The 19790-nt window shown below is 39.3% G+C and overlaps 1 protein-coding gene and 1 pseudogene across 1 annotated transcript; both read left to right on the top strand.

The window, feature by feature from the left end:
* The first annotated feature begins 4731 nt into the window (after window positions 1-4731).
* On the top strand, window positions 4732-12773 carry LOC112204811 (putative tripartite motif-containing protein 64B). The gene is made up of 7 exons (XM_024347548.3): window positions 4732-4847; window positions 7187-7598; window positions 8138-8233; window positions 8931-9161; window positions 9920-9942; window positions 10898-10995; window positions 12097-12773. The coding sequence occupies exons 2-7, from the start codon at window positions 7191-7193 to the stop codon at window positions 12588-12590; spliced, it is 1350 nt and encodes a 449-aa protein (XP_024203316.3). The 5' UTR covers window positions 4732-4847; window positions 7187-7190; the 3' UTR covers window positions 12591-12773.
* A 5091-nt stretch (window positions 12774-17864) lies between these two features.
* LOC129136373 (ankyrin repeat domain-containing protein 33B-like) lies at window positions 17865-19516 on the top strand (annotated as a pseudogene).
* The last annotated feature ends 274 nt before the right edge of the window (window positions 19517-19790 follow it).

The raw sequence follows: 19790 nt of genomic DNA, 5'->3' as shown, positions 1-19790 counted from the left end.
TTTCACTTTCTTGAATTTTGTGTTTATCTTTATTTCCTCTGTTACTCTTTATAATTTTATCACACATGGCTACATTATTTACATGTTTTATGGTTTGGCTTTAGGTAGTTTTGAACTTTTTTAAGTAAAATCATACCATGTGTAGTTTTATGGTACTTGATTTTTTTCCACTGGTCCTTAAGTGTTCAGATAGATAGATAGGTAAGTAGATAGATAGATAGATGGATAGCATTTATTCAAATGAAAGGAAGATTCAGGGTCCGTCAAGACAGAGAAAACATATAATAATGTGAATAGGGAAAGTTAATATAAAGAATGATTAATTATAACAATATTTGAGCAAGGAAATATTGTCTAGTAGAATGTAAGGAGAAGTCTAAATAATACGTGATGAGCACATATAAGGAATTGCCATTGTTTCCAGGGTGAAGTTGGAGTCGCCAATGAAGAGTCCCCTCACCCCTTGGCCTCACTAAATGTTAAGAAGTTGTTGTGCTGTTGCGCTTGAAAAACTTGCTTTAAATCCACACTTCAGAGCTCCCCAGAAACTTGGCTTCTGGGCCACTTGTAAAGCTGTTTACGAAGAAATGTCACGCCAGACAGGCTCCACTGCAAATTTGGCAAAGGGCAGTATCAGGAGAAGCTCATGGCTGCTGAGTTCTCCTGGCCACCATGAACTTCAGGAAGTGGGTGCTATAGCAGCTGCCTGAAGTACACAATCTGGGCATTGGTGTATCCCTGTATGCCCTCCGGGCCAGACACTGGAGGTGTCATTTCCAAAGCAAATTGGAAGCGCTTTTTTGGAATTTCTCTCCAATGCTTTCTACTCACAAAGACTGACATCTTAACATGTGGCAAAGAAAAAAATATTTAAAGGGTCCAGATCTATTTATGTAAACAATCAAGAGTGAGTTTGTAGTGGAAAACCCAAAGTTGGATAAATGGTGCATAATAAAATATATTTGTTCATTTTCTGCTGTTGTACATTTGGAATGATTTTTGTATTTTGATTTTGTGAACATGTCTCCTAATGTAAATAGCCAATAGATTCTCTTTTCGGACAGTATCTTCCGATAGCTGGAATGTCTGGGTTATAAAATTTGTGATCGTCAATTCTACTGGGCAATGCCACAGCGCTTCAAAGTAATTTTATTTATTTATATTTCCACTGACAAGGTAATCACGTTATACAAAATGATAGAAGTATGGATGATTGTGGCAAGTTAAAGAAATACAAGGAACTCACCCTTACTAGAAACCAAGGCATTTGTGGGAAGAACAATTCATACATTGAGCACCAAATACATCAAGTACGTTTTGGAAGACATCGAGAGGAGTGTAACTACTTTCTTGTAGTTTATCAAAATCCCATAATAAGGTAAAGCAGGTAGGGATATAGGCACATTTCCATTTCAGAAAGCATTCTGGCCTAGATAGAATAGAAGGATATCAACCCAGGAAGAGAACAGAACTAATATTTTGTGTGTGTGTGTGAGACAGGGTCTCACTCTGTCACCCAGACTAGAGTCAGTGGCACAATCCCTGCTCAATGCAACCTCTGCCTCCTGGGCTGAGGCAATCATCCAGCCTAAGACTTAGCTGAGATTACAGGTGTGCGCCCTCATGCCTGTCTAATTTTTGTATTTTTTGTGGAGATGGAGTTTCACCATGTTGCCTAGCCTGGTGTCGAACTTCTCAGCTTGACTGGTCAAGCCACCTAGGCCTCCCAAAGTGCTGGGATTACAGGCATGAGCCACCATGCCAGGCCCCAAAATCTTTTCTCATGACAACTGCTGTCACTTAGACTTTACTATCAGAAAAGATAAGACTACCTGCATCCTTTGGGTTTCAGCTTAGGTGTCATTTCTTTTAGGAAGACTTTTAGGATGACTGTCCCTTCCTTTGTATCAACTACTAGACCATGAGCTCCTTAAGGACTTAGTCTTGGTTTTTTTCACACATTTTAAAAAAATTTTACCTTAATTTTTGGATACATGTGCAGAACGTGCAGGTTTGTTACAATTTTGGCTCCAATCTCTACCAGTAAGGAGAGTCCATAGCAGACATTTGTTTTGTGAGTAATCAGAGTAGCGCACATAAGAGACCCTCTGAGACATTCTGTGCTTTGAAAAGAAGAGCTGCGCTGCACACTAGGATTTCCACAATGCCTTTGTTATGGGGTTTGGCTGAGCATGCTCACAGGCTTTTTGTAATGTCATTGATAGAGAGTTGGACAGTATGGTAGATGTAGGACAGTGTACATATTACTATTCAAAAAAGTGGACCAAAACCTGCACAATACTTGAAAGCTTTGTCAACTTTCAATCAATTCGGCCAGCATGCAAGAAGCATCCCCCCGAAATATTGTATGTAATTTGGTGGCTTAGGAACATACTTTGGCAACATATTTAATGTCACTGAAAGGAAAACAGTTTTCAGAGACAGACTGCCTGGTTTCAAACCCTAGTTCTCCTACTTAATTAGAGTATGCCTATGGGCAAATTATTAAAGTTTCCTGTTCTTATGTTTCTTAATCTTTAAATGAGTATAAAATATTATTTATCTTATGGGGTTGCTGTAACAATTAAGTAAGCTAGAACATGTGAAGCACTTAGAACAGTTTTTAGCATAGAATTGGTAATCAATAAATGTCTGATATTTTCACTTGAATGACAGAGTATTTTTTAGTTAGGTAAGGAAATACTACTTTTTCTCTCTTACCTATCCTGCATGATAACACAGTTGTAGTAAAATAGATAATAACTTTTTCAGCTTCCAGCACTAAAATTTGCAACTATTTTTTATTCTTTTATATGCATCTCATAAGTTGCTTATTGTTTGTTTCTGTCTAATACAGGGCAGTCTACAAAATGTAGAATTGAATTTTTACTGAGAAGTCAGAATACCAGAAAGTCTTTCTTCTCTACACTTAGTAGATAATATGAAACATTTTAAGAAGTGTTTGAATCTGTTTTCAAAGAACAACATTTGTGGGAAAGTCTGCATATATGTATATCTATGATTACCTTTTCTTAACTTTATTGGATATATTTTTTGAAGCATAATGCTGATCAAATGACACTTCAGAAAACATACTAATTTGCAATGTCATGGACTGATTAAAAAGACAGCCACTTCATCTTTTTCTAGGATATGCTGGCTTTTATGAATTTTATAATTTTTAAAATGTCTATTAATATGTAAATGGTGACTTTATATAGATTTTTACTTTTTCAACTTCTAGCAAGGTTTGTTAATTTTAAGTTTACAGAAATGACCTAACTCCCCAAACATTAGATAATTTATGAATACAACTATGTATTAACATTGGTGATTTATTAAATCATGGTAAACGACAACAAAATCTGTTAGTATGGCAACCATGTTAAAAATAACTTTCAGGCACCATTAAAGATAATTATGCACATAATTATTGTGTAAATAGCAGCCAGGTGCCATGGCTCATGCCTGTAATCCCAGCACTTTGGGAGGCCAAGATGGGCGGATCACCTGAGGTCAGGAGTTCGAGACCAGCCTGGCCAACTTGGTGAAACCTTATCTCTACTAAAAATACCAAAATTAGCCGGTCACAGTGGCAGACACCTGTAATCCCAGCTACTCGGGAGGCTGAGGCAGGAGAATCACTTGAACCTGGGAGGCAGAGGTTGCAGTGAGCCGAGATCGTGCCATTGCACTCCAGCCTGGGTGACAGAGGGAGACTGCATGTCAAAAAAAAACTAATAATAATTATTATTATTGTGTAAATAATTATTATATGATTTTAAAAATATGAATACATAACATTGTTATAGATAGTTATGTACATATATATGTAAAGTTTCAGTTTTAAAATTATTCAAAAGGGTGGATAAATAAAAAACAGATTTTATTTTCATATAAATCCATCATTAGGAAATAGTCATAAAATAGTAAAAATAAGTTAAACAGGCCGATGCAGCTAATTATGTCAACCATTATATATACAATTTTGTGAAACACAATTGAGTTCCTTGTTATACTTTTTTAAACAAGAGAGTTACACACCACAGGTATGTTGGTAATCCCAGTTAATGTTTTATCTTTGAACATATTCAAACAAATAACGGCTAGGCACTTAAGCAATTATAATTTTAAAACAGAGTGAGAAACAAAATTTTAAAGTTAGCATGTGGCCCGGTGCAGTGGCTCACGCTTGTAATCCCATCACTTTGGGAGGCCAAGGTGGGCAGATTACCTGACATCAGGAATTTGAGACCAGCCTGAGCAACATGGTGAAACCCCGTCTCTACTAAAAACACAAAAATTAGTTGGGGGTAGTGGCGGGCGACTGTAATCCCAGCTACTTGGGAGGGTGAGGCAGGAGAATCGCTTGAACTCGAGAGGCAGAGGTTGCAGTGAGCTGAGACCGAGCCATTGCACTCCAGCCTTGGCGACAGAGCGAGATACCGTCTCAAAAAAAAAAAAAAAAAAAAAAAATTGCATGTGATAATATTTAGTGAAATAATTGTTATACTTAAAATAGTTCTTTAAATAAACTGTGTTAAGTCAACTTTCTTGCATCTCATTCCAAACTTGTCTGTTGAGCTTTGAGCCGTCAAGTCTGGTTTTCAATACTTTATAAACCTAATCAGCCAATTTACCCCTTTCTACGCAATCTAATCAACCTCAGGAAGTGGGTGTGGTCTTTCGTGGGCCCATACGCTTTAAAAGGATGCTTGTCCAGAGATTTCTCTCTCCTTCAGTGAGCCCCCACTGGATTTGTGGCTGCTGGGCTTTGAAGAGCCAGGAGTGACTTCTAATCTGGATATCTACAGAGCTTCTAGACTGAGACCATTCATAGTAGCCTTGTGAGTATACAGTGTGCAGCAAAACCATCATGCTCACTTTTACTCTTAAACATACTTTAAATTTACCTGGCAGCATGCTTGGGTCTTTTCTAAGCAAACAAATAACTGTCTTAGTGATTTTACAGAAAATCAATATAAAGTATCTTCAATTTGTAAGATATGGTTTGTGTTCCCTTGCTATTTGATTCTTTTTATGTGACTGTTTTCTGTATTGTTAGATTTTTCTTAAGTGTGAAAAGATATATTTCCATAGTTTAATGCAATGATAGAACCCATAAAATATCTAAAATGTTCACCAGAATGTGGGCATGTAGTAGTGGTTATAATGTACGCCAAAGCGAACGTTAAAAATGTTGAATTACTTTGAAAATTCTCGTTGCAAAGGTCTTATTTGCTGTGTCTTCAAAATTTGCAGTTTGCAGACTAGATTTGCAAGCTGTTGAAAATAGATTTAACCGGCTGGGCATGATGGCTCATGTTTGCAGCCTAGCACTTTGAGAGGCCAAGGCAGGCAGATCACTTGAGGTCTACAGTTAGACACCAGCCTGGCCAACATGGTGAAACCCGGTCTCTACTAAAAATCCAAAAAAATCATCCTGGCATGGTGGTGGGCACCTGTAATACCAGCTACTCGGGAGGCTGCGGCAGGAGAATTGCTTGAACCTGGGAGGTGGAGCTTGCAGTAAGCTGAGATCGCGCCACTGCACTCCAGCCTGCGAAACAGAGTGAGACTGCATCTCAACAACAGCAACAAAAAAAAAAAAAAAGAAAAAAAGAAAAAGAAAGAAAATAGATCAATAGATCTAACCAACTAGCAAGGGCTCCCAAGAAGCTGCAACTTCCAAGTCACTAAGGGGAAAGGTGAATTGGCGGCCATGCTTCCATTAACTGCATTTCTGGATTTTCTAGTGTAGAGTGGAAAACCTAACACATATCTTCACTTTTTTTGTTATTTTAGAAGATAATTAGTTGTTGATTAATTCTTGTTAATTAGAGTTGAAATATTGGCTATTTCAGAATGTGAAAGTGTTCTCTCTAATCATCAGAATTGACTGTGGGAAAAAACTTTCCTAATTAAAAATAATAGATATTATTTACATTTAATGTATTGAAAGGAAGAGTTTTGATATTAAAGTTAAAAGGACAAATTTAATGATTGATAATTTTAGGAGTTGACAGTCCACTCTGATTACTCAATCTTAGATAAAAGCTACTTTATTTATAATTGTCTGAGCAAACTTCATAGGTGAGTTTGGAGGCAGGGAGTATAGAATAATACCATAGATACTAAGTGTCTTTCGTATATTATCATCATGGAATTATTGAGAGAGATAGAATGACAGAGACAGGATGACATTCAGAATGTGCTTCTTCGTTAATTAGCTTACATAAGTGACTCAGAAATCATCCCAGCTTTTACCCTCCACCCAGGCTTTAAGCTTGTCTAGGTAACTGGGAATGACTGAGAGCACGGCTTGTTTAACAAAAATGCCATGAGGACTGTTGTCTCATTTTCTTATTTGCATCACGGTTGTTCATATCCATAAGTTTCATACCCGTGGATTCAACTAATCTCAGATAAAAAATATTTACAGAGAGAAAAAAGCAGCTGTACTGAACATGTACTTTTTTTTTTTTGAGACAGAGTCTCACTCCATTACCCATGCTGGAGTGCAGTGGTGCAATCTCGGCTCACTGCAACCTCCACCTCCTGGGTTCAAGTGATTCTCCTGCCTCAGCCTCCCAAATAGCTGGGACTACAGGCACGTGCCACCATGCCCTGCTAATTTTTTGTATTTTTAGTAGAAACAGGATTTCACCCTGTTAGCCAGGATGGTCTCGATCTCCTGACCTCGTGACGTGCCCGCCTCGGCCTCCCGAAGTGCTGGGATTACAGGCATGAGTACTGCGCCCTGCCAAACATGTACATATTTTTAATCTTCTTGCTGTTCCTAAACAGTATGGCATTACAAGTATTTATACAGCATTTACATTGTATTAGGCATTCAAAGTAATCTAGACATAAAGTATTCAGGAGGATAGGTTTAGGTTACATACAAATTCACACCATTTACTAATAAGAGACTTGAACATCTTAGGATCTTGGTACTCAGGGAGTCCTTGACCGAATCTTCAATGGCTATTGAGGGAAAACTTTATAAATCCAGCATGTTTGAATTTACTATGTCTCAGTTTGTGCTGGAGCTAACTTATTAGACATATTGGACAGAGCTCAAGTAGACAAGGAAAATTGTCCACTGGCCTTTTTTTCCTTTCATCGGGGCAAATAAAAATAAGAGAAAGAAATTCTCACTTTTTTTTTTTTTTTTAATTTCCAGAAACATGGATTCAGACGACCTGCAAGTCTTCCAGAATGAGCTCATTTGCTGCATTTGCATGAACTACTTCATAGACCCGGTCACCATTGACTGTGGGCACAGCTTTTGCAGGCCCTGCCTCTGCCTCTGCTCAGAAGAAGGCAGAGCACCAATGCGCTGCCCTTCGTGCAGAAAAATCTCAGAGAAGCCCAACTTCAACACCAATGTGGTACTCAAAAAGCTGGCTTCCCTAGCCAGACAGACCAGACCTCAGAACATCAAGAGCTCAGACAGTATCTGTGTGCTCCATGAGGAGACTAAGGAGCTTTTCTGTGAGGCTGACAAGAGATTGCTCTGTGGGCCCTGCTCTGAGTCACCAGAGCACATGGCTCACAGCCACAGCCCAATAGGATGGGCTGCTGAGGAATGCAGGGTACGTGATGCCTCTAAGGCAGTTTGAATTATACAGAATCCCAAATAAGAATGATGAGGGCCTGTGATAATGATGGTGATGAGAATGCAGATGGTGGAGGTGGTGATTATTCCATGTCAATCATAACACATAAATGTGTCCTTTCAATGTTGCTGGCTAATTTGGCACTCTAATCACAGCTGTGTTGAGACTTCACTAAAGGAGGTTTCCTTAAAAACATTGCTCAAACATATAGAATGGAGCTGTGGAGCTGGTGGCCAGCACCAAGAACACTTTTCAAAGTCAGGTTATGTAAAAGCCAGTTTCTCAGAAAATTGATGATATTATCTGAAGGGTCCCTTAAAACTCTCTATTATGTTTCTATCACTTTTCACATCCAAATTATTAGAATCATATTCGTTTAACTTGGAAAAATCTGACCACTTCACTCCAACTTAATTTATGTTTCTTTCAATTACAGCCTCTTTTTTTTAATTGATAAGGGTATGAAATCTGCTATACTGTCTTCATTATTGCTAAGTGTCTTGCTTCTTTTGCAGGAGAAACTTATAAAGGAAATGGACTATTTATGGAAAATCAATCAAGAGACACGAAACAATCTAAATCAGGAAACTAGCACATTTCATTCGTTAAAGGTAAGAATGAAAATGTTTTCTTTGTTTTCATGCAAATAAACACAATGTTAGCTTATACTTTTTAGCTAAATTCAAACTACCCGTTGAAAGATAGTGATTTTATCCCAAGAAAATGTAGTGATTTCAATTGATATAATACGAGTTGCAAACAGAGAAGCCCACACAAGCTAGCCAAATGAATTCTAGTATATTGGATAAACGGCATGATGTGTATCCTAGTTCAAATTTGAAGGTTGGTATACACCTTTTCAGACACTTTAGATGAGACAACATTTCACTAAGATTGGGTGTGAGGAAGACGAAAGAAATAGAATAGTATATAGAGTAAAAATATGGTAAAAGTAAAAAAAACTGCATAATATGGTGTATGGCTAAATGTTTTTTAACATGTAGGCGAAGCAGACATGGAAAAATCCTAAAAGAGAGATTAATAGAGGAAACAATTGACTCAGTAACAACTGTGAAGAAGCATCACAGTGACAGAAACCAGGAGTCTTTATATAGGTTTGATTTGAAGAGGGAGAGAGAATAGGAACATTGAAAAAGATGGACAGAAGAAGATAGCAAATATTCAAGACTCCTTGCAAGAGTGAGGCAGAAAGTTTATAACTTGCTTGATTACACCCAGCATATAATTATTTGAAGTTTTCTATTGAGAGTGAGAACATGTAATCCTTTTAACCAAACGTCTCTGCAGGACTATGTGTCAGTAAGGGAGAGGATAATCACTATTCAATATCAAAAGATGCCTATATTTCTCGATGAGGAGGAGCAACGGCATCTGCAGGCACTGGAAAGAGAAGCAGAAGAGCTTTTCCAACAACTACAAGACAGTCAAGTGAGAATGACCCAACATTTAGAAAGGATGAAAGACATGTACAGAGAGCTGTGGGAGACATGCCACATGGCTGACGTGGAGCTGCTCCAGGTGAGGAGGGAGGGTCCGTCCTCAGAGACAGGAAGCCTTTGCTGGACAGTGCTGCCAGGACATGCAAATATCACCTGCATATGTCACTGCTGTAAGCTAAGGGACACATGCTGTCTGACTTCCACCATTACATTTCTCCATTCACGTATTACTGCATACTTTGGTAATCTTTGGGAAATTTTTGCCATTTTAGCAGATAACATATAACAAAGTTCTCTTCAATATAATTTGGAGTACTATCCACACAGAGAGATCAACTAAAATCGTTAGAACTCTAGGCCAGGGGAAGGTTAATAATACTCCATTTATATGCCCTAGTTCCTCCTCTCTCTGATGTCCCACACAGCAGTGATTTGCTGAAGACATTGAGGGGTTTCCCCTTGCCTGGGCAAGGTTTGTCAAAGCTGCTCATCAATGTCCATGTACTCTGTTTCTCATATGGTTCTCTGTTTTGTTTTAATCATTGTCATGTGTGGTCAGACCTTTCCTTGGAAGTAAGATTAGGAAATTAATGACACCGGAAACCTAGATCTCTTTGCTTTACTCCACTGTCTCTTGCTGAGCTCCTTTCTTCTTAATGCCCACTGATGAAGCTTTTTATTGTTTAGTTGAGGTTCTGTTATTAATGTAGCCTTGAATGATTCCTTCGCAGGAAATAAAAAGATATACATTATTAAAACAGAAAGAAACAAGAGTATGAGAAAAGATGCAGAAGGAAAAATCTCTCATAATTAACATTATCTTTTATTTTTTTTCAGGATGTGAGAAATGTATCAGCAAGGTGAGTTTACACTAAAAAAATGCTATTTCTGAGAAGTTTGTTCTCTTGTGAATGAAGGGGATGCATACATTTTGAGTATTAACATCGTTGTCGGTGGCTATTTCCAATTTTGTTTCAAAAGAGGGCCTGAGGTCTTCTTCTCTTTGGTCTGGAAAGTTTTCATCTTAAAATTTGTATGAATTAAAATACACATAAAAACAATTTGCCATTCGGAAGTTTGTTCTTCCCAATCCATCCATCCTGACCAACCATACCCCACAGATCTTAATACAAAATTACTCTGAGGAATCATAGAGGCATCTTCTACTCTAGAGGGGTGGGAGGTTAAAAAAAAAAAAAAAAAAAAACAGAGCGAAGAGAGACATTCCCTAAGGATGGGCTGAGGAGGGATGTTTTGTTCCTAAAAGCATCAATGACCCGGGCCTCCTCCATCACCATACACTCAGTTCTAGGAAAGACCTCAGGGAAATGGTTGCCTCGGGCCCCTCAGCAGCAGGGTTCTCAGGCTGGAATTAGACTCCTTTATTTTGCACAAAAGATTAAAGCTTTTTGTCCCAGTGAACATTCTCTGTTAGACACTGACTAGCATTAGTGACAACTGCAGGCTGAGGTCCCAAAGGTTTTTGTCTGAGTTTTCTGCTCTCTGAAATATTTCCAGGATTTCCGCATACCCTCAAGGGGTGTGATGGGCAGAGGGAGGCAATGACTTTTAATGACTTTAGAAGTTGTATAATGTCTGAGAATAACGTATCTGGGGAAATTGGGTTTTTATGGAAGTAAAGTTTAGAAAAAGTAACATCCTTATTGCCCCTAGAGTGTAGAATAAAATGTACACCCAGTTAACCAAAACTGGCAGAATTGTGAGGAAACATCTTACATGAAAATGTGATATCTTTGTATGACTGTGTGATTAGCTCTGGGCCTGGAAATATAACTGAGGCCATTTTTTTTGCAGAACTGATTTGGCACAGATGCAAAAGCCCCAGCCAGTGAACCCAGAGCTCACTTCATGGTGCATAACTGGAGTCCTAGACATGCTCAACAACTTCAGAGGTAAGAGCCAGCTGCTTGGCAGTCCAGCCTCAAATTATTTCCTTATTGGGTCCCTTGGTTGAGGCTTTCCCCATTTAAGTTTTATTAGTTTTGACATATAGGTAATACATAGTTTTCCAAAACATGTGCATCTTCTCTACCTGCATAGTAATATTACAATGATCAAAATTCAATTTCCTGACTTACCGTTTGATGAAAATGTAAAGCAAGATACATAATTTACTGCAGAGTAAGAGGACAAAATATTCAGATCATGTAGTTATGAAGACACTAGTTCTCATGGCGGCATCAGTATTTCATGTTTATTCAATTTAATTCAACTTTGAACGCTTAGATTTGGCATAATGGTTTTTAATTGTTTCTATTCTATGTGCATTTACATGCATTCTACAAGTAACCTTTATTATTTACAAAATCAGAACATTTTGATCAACAAAAGAAAATGACTAAAATATCCATAATCAGGACAATTCTAATGCCATCAGATACATCTCGTAACAAGTGAAAGGTGAGGGATCTGTGAACATGGCTTAACCATGTTAGGCCCATTCTAGAGAGCAGGTCTAGGTAGCAGAGGGCAGGAACCCAGACTAGATTGAATCAGGAGCTAAACAGATAATATAAAGCCAGAGTATTCTTTTCAGAAACTTATAAATTTTACATGTGTTAATTTCTACCAAATTTTTGATGTTTGAGACTATAACAGGCGTAACTTACATTCCAATAAATAATCACATCACAGCAAATTGATGTCTACCTGTTGATGATCTTAAAGACAAATAATACAAGAAGAGTTTTCTATTGAAGAAAAAAAAACATTTTGCATATGTCCTGAAACAAACTATGCGGACGTAGACATTAAATCATTATTTCCCCAGTGATATGGTCACATTTTTTCTCTATTACTTAAGGAATAATACATAATTGTATGTGCTGTAGAGGTGTAATAACATTTCATCTTCATGGATGCATGGGGCTGAACTCTCTTGGCTTCCTTTTTTCTGTATTTTCTTGGAAGAAGAGCAAATGAAGTGAATAATTGGGCCACAGAGCCTCTGTCCCTCATAACACTCACTAATATAATATTTTTTTCCTTGTCAGTGGATAATGCTCTGAGCACGGAAATGATTCCTTGTTATATAAGCCTTTCTGAGGATGTGAGATATGTGATATTTGGAGATGAGCATCTCAGTGCTCCCACGGATCCCCAGGGAGTGGACAGCTTTGCTGTGTGGGGAGCGCAAGCATTCACCTCCGGCAAGCATTACTGGGAGGTGGATGTGACCCTCTCCTCCAACTGGATTCTGGGAGTCTGTCGAGATTCCAGGACTGCAGATGCCAATTTCGTTATTGATTCTGATGAAAGATTTTTTTTAATTTCCTCAAAAACGAGCAATCACTATAGTCTCTCCACCAACTCTCCACCTTTAATTCAGTATGTGCAAAGGCCTCTGGGTCGGGTTGGGGTGTTTCTGGATTATGATAATGGATCTGTGAGTTTTTTTGATGTTTCTAAAGGTTCTCTTATCTATGGTTTTCCTCCTTCCTCCTTCTCGTCCCCTCTGAGGCCTTTCTTTTGCTTTGGTTGTACATGAAAAGTTGGTTTCATGATGATTTATCGTGACCTCCCACATATAAGGTAAATACTGTCCTAAGACACTATGTGTGAGAGCCTGTGAGCTCATTGTAACTTCACGGAATGTAATTACTATATGGTTGTAAATGGGATAACCACCTTGAATGTGTACTTTTGTTAATTAAATTATTTTAATTAATAAGTGATTGTGGAATCTTTACTAGAATATCAATAATGGTTTTTTTTTTGTACTAGTTTTGTTGAGATTCATTCATTTACTGTGAAAGTCATGTTCTAATGTATTTAATTCAGAGATTGTTAGTATATCACACTTGAGCAGTCATCAGAGCTCTACTGCCTGTGCACTTTTATCACTTCCAGAAGAATCCCAATACACATTAACATTAATTCTCCTTTCACCCTCCCCCATTCCTTGACAGCACTTAATCTACTTTTTATGTTTTTTCATTCAGGTAAATAAAATCATACAATGTACGTTCTTTTTTTAATCTGATTTCTTTTTCAGAGAGTATGTTTTCAGTTTGTACACGCTGTAAATCATTTGTCTTAGTTGTATATTTGAACCAGGCTGGGGTAGAATAATGAAGTGGTGGATATCTTATCTTACAAAGAATAAAAAGAGCGCTTATTTTCTTTTTAAGTCTGAGCAAGTTAAGTTGACCTCACAGACTTTATTATTTCTCAACATTCTAGTTATTAATCACATTTCAGCTCATACAACAGTTTTTCAGTGCTGGGTTGCTCTGCTATTACATCTTCTCTGAATATATTATATCAGGTTATAATACTGAGAAAACTCTTATACTTATTACTACCAGATTGAAAATTCCAAGGGGGCAATGGCAGTATTTGTCTTCTTTGCTAATATATTACAATTATTCAATGCAATTTTTATAATAGATTACACAGTAAATAAGATAAGTAAATGGATAAGTAGAGGAGTTAATATGTATAAATACTATTCTAACATTAAGAAACTTTTCCAAAATATAAGTAACAAAATAGGACAGAACATACTAATGAATATCTATCAAAAGATAAGAAATAAATTGATTTTCAGATTCATATCAAAGATAACACTATTATGTTAGGGTTTAAAATAATTGTAGCATAATTTTTGCAGGGTTGATTTCAATTGTCTTAGGTTTTTTAATATAGACTATCGAAAGAGGAAGGTTCCTATATAAGATGATGGGGAACAGGAACAGGACTTAGAATAATAGAGGCTGTCCTTATTTAAACTGACATATAAATTTAATTACTTGCTAAGCATAAAGTGGTATAAACCTTCTTATGCAGTAGAAAGAACAAACTTTGGTTACATTTTAAATAAGAATCCAGATGATAGAGAATGGAAAATTCTATAATAGAATGTAATAGCTACATCTCCTAGCGCACCGGCTTATGTGCTCTAACAAAGACCACGAATTTGAAATGATTCAGAAGGTGCATTTCTCTCACATGTTTGTACCAATATAGGAGTTGGTCAAGAAGAAGACTGACATCTTCAACAAGTGAATTTTATCTCTGTGTGCAGGAAACTCCCATTTATTGCCATGTCCCATGCAGCAGGAAAGCCGGGAGAAAAGTAGGAGGGACAAGAGTATTTGGCTTTAAGGAAAGCACCTGGTGTTCCTCACAATGCTTTTATTCCCGTCCTATAGCTCCAAAATTAGGCAGATGGGACACCAAGTTGTAATGTATCTGGGAATGCTGTTTACACTCTAAACCATATTTATTCTTATCATTTGATTCAGAAAACAAATTAAATGACTGGCACAACTGAAAATAAGCCAAGAGATTTGTTCAATGAAACAAAGCTGAACCTCAACCAAATAGATAAGCTGCTGCCTAAGGTTAGCACCAGTTCTTAGTTATTCAAGAGTGAGTAAACCCTGCTTTTTACCACTGTCGAGGTGTCCAGTGTTGTCCTTTTTAGAGCCTGGCTAGCTGAGTGTTATGTGGCAAGAAACATCTTATTTGTATTTTAGTCCCTTAAATGAATGATTTGGATAGGAATGATTCTCCAAATTTTGAAAATACTTATCAGAAATATTCTCTTATTCCTTCACTCTATACCACGTAGACTATAATAAACTGTCTCTCTTCTGCCTCCACATATTTCATGCAGAACATTAGGGGTTAGCAGACAGAAAGCTTATCACCAGCTTCTTTTGGACTCGCTGCTTTTTTCCAAGTGATCTGAGATGATAAAATTACTCACCTTAGGGCTCCAACCCAGCACTCCTTTTTGATTTTCACCTATGTTTTGTGAGCTTTTCTGTTGATGCTAAAACTCTATGCAACAGTCAAAGCCTCATAATTTAATTACATTATTTGTTGCTAGATTTCAAGGAAAAATTATTCCTGACATTCTTCTAATTTAGCTCAGATTCACTTTGGCAGAAAGACAGAATTAGCTACTTTATGATCACTTAGTATTTGACTCTGATTTTGGATAATGAAACAGTTTTTGTGTCTATTTACCATATTTTCTTAGCCATTTAACCAAGATAATCTTATTGTATTGATTCTCCTAGAGATACTTACTTTATTTATTCTCTTCACCTGTCAGAATTTATGTTAGAATATCAGCAAGAATTACTTACAATTGAAATAAATCAAAGAGAGACCACTAAGAACATTGTCAATCATTAATACATAAATCTTGAACTTCCTGAGATTTTTATCCCTAAAGGAAGTTATTTATCAATAGCCTGGTTACAGTTTTTTTTAATACAAGAATTTTCACTCTTCTATAATACAAGAAGTAAAAATTGATAAAGAGGATAACTTGGAAAAAAATTAATCTAACAAAACGGAGACACATTCTTGACTAGCACTTTATTTCTGTACTAAATTTAGGAGACATGTAAATGGTAGGTTTCCTAAGTGAAATAAGACAGACACACAGAGAAAAATACTTCATGGTCCCACTCATATTTGAAATCTATTTTTATAAGTTTAATACATTAAAAAAGGTGGTTACATTGGTGGGAAGAAAATAGGTAAATGAAGGGCAAAAGTTGTAAAGGTGCAGTAATGTAGAATAAATGAATCTGATGTACAACCTGTAGGTATAATAGATAATCTTGTATTGTTTTTGGGAAATATTCTGAGGGACTAGATTTTTGATGTTCTTATCATAAAAAAGAAGCAGAGCTAAGTGATATGATCGATTTGTTAATTTTCTTCATTATAGTAATCATTTCCTTATGCACATGTATCTCAAAACAACATATTGTGCACCTTGAAAATATAAAATAAAACAAATTTAAAAATAAAGGTAATTTTGTTCCTGCATGTAAGCTGAAAATAAGTGAAGACTGGGTCAGTAATAACATTGCTTTGCTGAATTAAGAGAATTCTAATAAAATATTTTTAATTGGGAAGCTATCTGTATTAAATAAAATTGATCTAAAGCTGGTTACAGTGGCCATACTTATAATCCCAGTGCTTTGGCAAGCCAAGGCAGAAAAATCACTGGAGGCCAGGAGTTTGAGATCAGCCTGGGCAATATAGTAAGACCTTATCTCTACCAAAAAATAAACAGAAAATTAGCCTTGAGTGGTGGTGTGCACCTGTTGTCCCAGCTTCTCAGGAGGCTGAGTTGGGAGGATTGCTTGAGTCCAGGACTATAAAACTGCAGTGAGTTCTGATTGTGCCATTGCACTCCAGCCTGGGTGACAGAGTGAGAACTTGTCTCAAAAACAGCAACTAATTATTTTTTGTAGCCATTTTACCTGAAAGGTATAATTCTTTCTTCTACAACTAATGAATCTGCATATGTCTAGGCCAGCCATATCAGGTAGAGCTTGTCCTCTAGTGCTTATATCTATAAAACAAGTAAGACAATTATAAGGAGGCTCTAAGCAAAACAATTTTTTCTCATTCTGGACTTTGAGGTCTTAATTCTTTAGACTCATTTTCTGTCTCAATAGTGGATATCACCCTGAAACTTAATTTGTCCAAACACCTCACATAACCTGAGATTTTACAAAACATACAGTTCATAGGATCAGTACGTTCTTATGCCTTAAAAGTCTCCAGGCATTCAAGGATACCACTATGTGGAAACTCAGGCCTTCTACTGCATTATTGAAGGAGCACATTTGAGACTCACAGCTCTGGTTCCAGGAGTCTGTTAACAGGTCTGGACAATGAGTAATGTCAGTCCAGATAATTCTGAGGAAGGCTTTCTGCCTTGTTATGAGGAGGATAATCAATGGAGACTCTAGACAAGTTCCCAGTCACCTTTCCAGCATTTAGTTGCTGTTTTTGTAATCCCAGCATTTTGGGAGGCCTAGGCAGGTGGCTCACTTGAGGTCAAGAGTTCAAGACTGGCCTGTTCAACATGGTAAAACTTTGTCTTTACTTAAAATACAAAATTAGCAGGGGGCGGGGGGGTGGGGAATATGCATTAGAAGGGAAGGAGAACATACTTAACATGCCATTGGAAGGTGAAATTCCTAATACTTGAGAATATTTTTGAGAACTATGTTTAATTCTCACTATAGAAAGATGTACCCTTTGAATGACATTAAAAATTCGGTAGAAGAGTGAAGAATAATAGTTAAAATGTCACCTAAGTAACAAGAGTCTCAAAACATAAAGTGTTCTAAAAGGTTAAAGTACGTATTTGAGATAGAGGAGAGAATAAATAATAGTTAATTACTTAGACTTTATTATGTGAAAAGACTTTCCTAAAATTCTTCCCTAATAATTGAAGATATAAATTACAATAATTAAAATATACAAAAAATAAAAGTATTAAAATAGTGAAACATTTTAAAAAGGGTAAACTTGAAAATTATTTAATTTTTAATCTCAAAAATCTGAAAGTGATTTTATCAATGTCCTAAAAAATTGAAATAAAAACAAACTTAACAATGTAAAAGAAGGGAGGTTTCCACCGGGCTGGGGGCGGGAGCTAGGGCTTCCCTGGGGACGCAGAAGCAAGAAGCAGGGACCTTGGCGCGCACCAGGCTTTCCGGGACAGAGCCTCGGCCTCCCGCCCACGCCTCCGGCCCCCGGCGTGGTGCTGCTGGCTGGGACCCAGCTGCAGGGTGGCGGGGCGCGCTGCATGACCCCGCCACCGCCGTCCCCACTCCTAGGCACACAGGTCGAGGAGGACCGCGCTGACTACAAAGAGTTCCAGGACTTCTCCAGTCTGCCCGACATCCGCAGCATCGCCTGGGACGACTCTTTTCTACCCTTTCCAGGAGGAGGAGGAGCACGGCGTCGAGGGCGTGGAGAGCGTCCTGGAGGAGGGCGTCCTGGAGGCGTGAGACTGCTGCAGACGTTGGTGCGGCGGGGGGTGAGCGTTGAGAAGGCGCAGGAGACTGACCACAATGGCTAGACCGGCCTTAATGTCGCCTGCTACCACGGCTTTGTGGATATACCGTGGTGGCCTTAGCTGAGTGCCCCCACATTAAAGTCAACTGGCAGGACAGGGAGGGGAACGCAACCCTAATCATAGCTGCACAGGCAGGAGCTGCCCCTGGCCCCATGGACACAGTTGCCTTAGACACTGACTCTCAGCCTTGAGCTTCCTGCGTCAGCATCACCTGGGCTGGTTCATTTGAGCTTTAACACAGATCTGGTGGAAACACAGGCTGCCAAGCCCTGCCCTGGAGTCTTTCTTTGAATAGGCCTGGGGTGGGGCCCAAGAATGAGCAGAAGAACAGGTTTCCTGGTGAGGCTGATGCCGCTGGCCCAGGGATCCCACGTTGAGGAAGGAGGGCTTTGAGGTTTTCATGCCTGATGATGGCCAGGAACCCTTCTCAGTAGGCACTGAAGACCAGCAGAGTCCCAGACCCCAGGAGAGATGTCGTCAGACGGACACAGAGGCATCACGGAATTAAAGTGAAAATGAAGAAAGGAGCTGAGCATCTGTTTCATGACTTTCCTGCGCTGTTTTACTAAAGAGGCTGTTCTGGCCCAGTCAGGGAACGCTATCATCACCAACTACTTGCTCAACTATGTCCTGGGTCTTGACCTTGAAGGATGGACGCGTTCGGGTTGAAAGCCGCCATGCAGGGTCGAACCGATCGCATCCGAGCCCTGAAATAGCAGGGGCGGGTGTCCACGCGAGGGCCCCCGCCGTGGGATGTCGCCAGAGGAGTGGCCACTTACACGTCCGTCTCATGCAGAGGCTCCTGGAGCGCCCCTGCCAGGAGCGGCTGGGGAAAAAGTACCAGCTTGAGCTGCCTCCGCTCCACGAGAGGGTGCGGAAGCCCGAGGGCTCGAAGAACTGCCTGCAGAGGCTCGGGGACTGCGAGCTGTCCAGGCTGACGCCGCGCTCCGTGCGTGGCCCGGAGGACCAGGGCGCCCTGGACCACATGGTCAGGATGACCACCAGCCTCTAACAGCCCCGCCGTGGCCCTCGCGTGCCAGACCGTGTGTCCCCAGAGCTCCCTGTGCGTGGGGAAGAGGCGGCTGGCGGTGCAGGAAATCCTGGCGGCTCAGGAAGTTCTGGCGGCGCGGCTGGGGGTGGGGAGGCAGGCGCAGGAGGCGGGCGAAGCGGAGAGCGCAGAGCAGCACAAGCCGCCCTGCCCAGAGGCCGCGGGCTCTCGGGAGGGCTCCCTAAGAGCCGGCCTCCCACCTGCCCCGCTGCCACGGTTCTGGGGCTCTGGCGACCCCGCCCCGCGGAAGGCCAGCCTCCTGCCCCTGCAGCCCCTGCGGCGGAGCAGTTTGCGGCCCGGCGTGGTAGTGCCCCGGGTCCGCCTCAGCAAGTCGCCCGCGCCCACCTTCCAGCCCCAGAGGCCGGCTGTTCAAATATTTTCCCAATTTTATATTGGGTTCATTTTCTTTTGTTTATTACATTCATTGATCACATGTATTGTATTTTATTGCATATATGTTGGGATAAATATTTTTCTCCACTCTTGGTTTGCATTTGAATTCTTGGATGGTGTATTTTGAAACACAGAAGTCGTCATTTTTGATACAAACTAACTAAATTTTTCTTCTTAATTGTTACTTTTTTGTCCTGGTTAGGAAATCTTTCTGTGTGAGAATATTTTATTGTGTTCCCTTCACCTTCAGAACATGAATCCATGTGGAAATGCACTGTGTATGGTTTGAGGTAGGGGTCAGTATTCAGTATGTCCATTTGAGTATTTAATTGATCCAGCATTGTCCTGATCCCCTTGTAAATTTCACTGTAGAACAGCACTCTAATAATGCATGAGCATTT

The sequence above is a fragment of the Pan troglodytes genome, chromosome 9 (assembly GCF_028858775.2).
Source record: "Pan troglodytes isolate AG18354 chromosome 9, NHGRI_mPanTro3-v2.0_pri, whole genome shotgun sequence".
NCBI classification, from domain to species: Eukaryota; Metazoa; Chordata; class Mammalia; order Primates; family Hominidae; genus Pan; species Pan troglodytes.
This window is presented reverse-complemented; position numbering and strand designations above follow the sequence as displayed.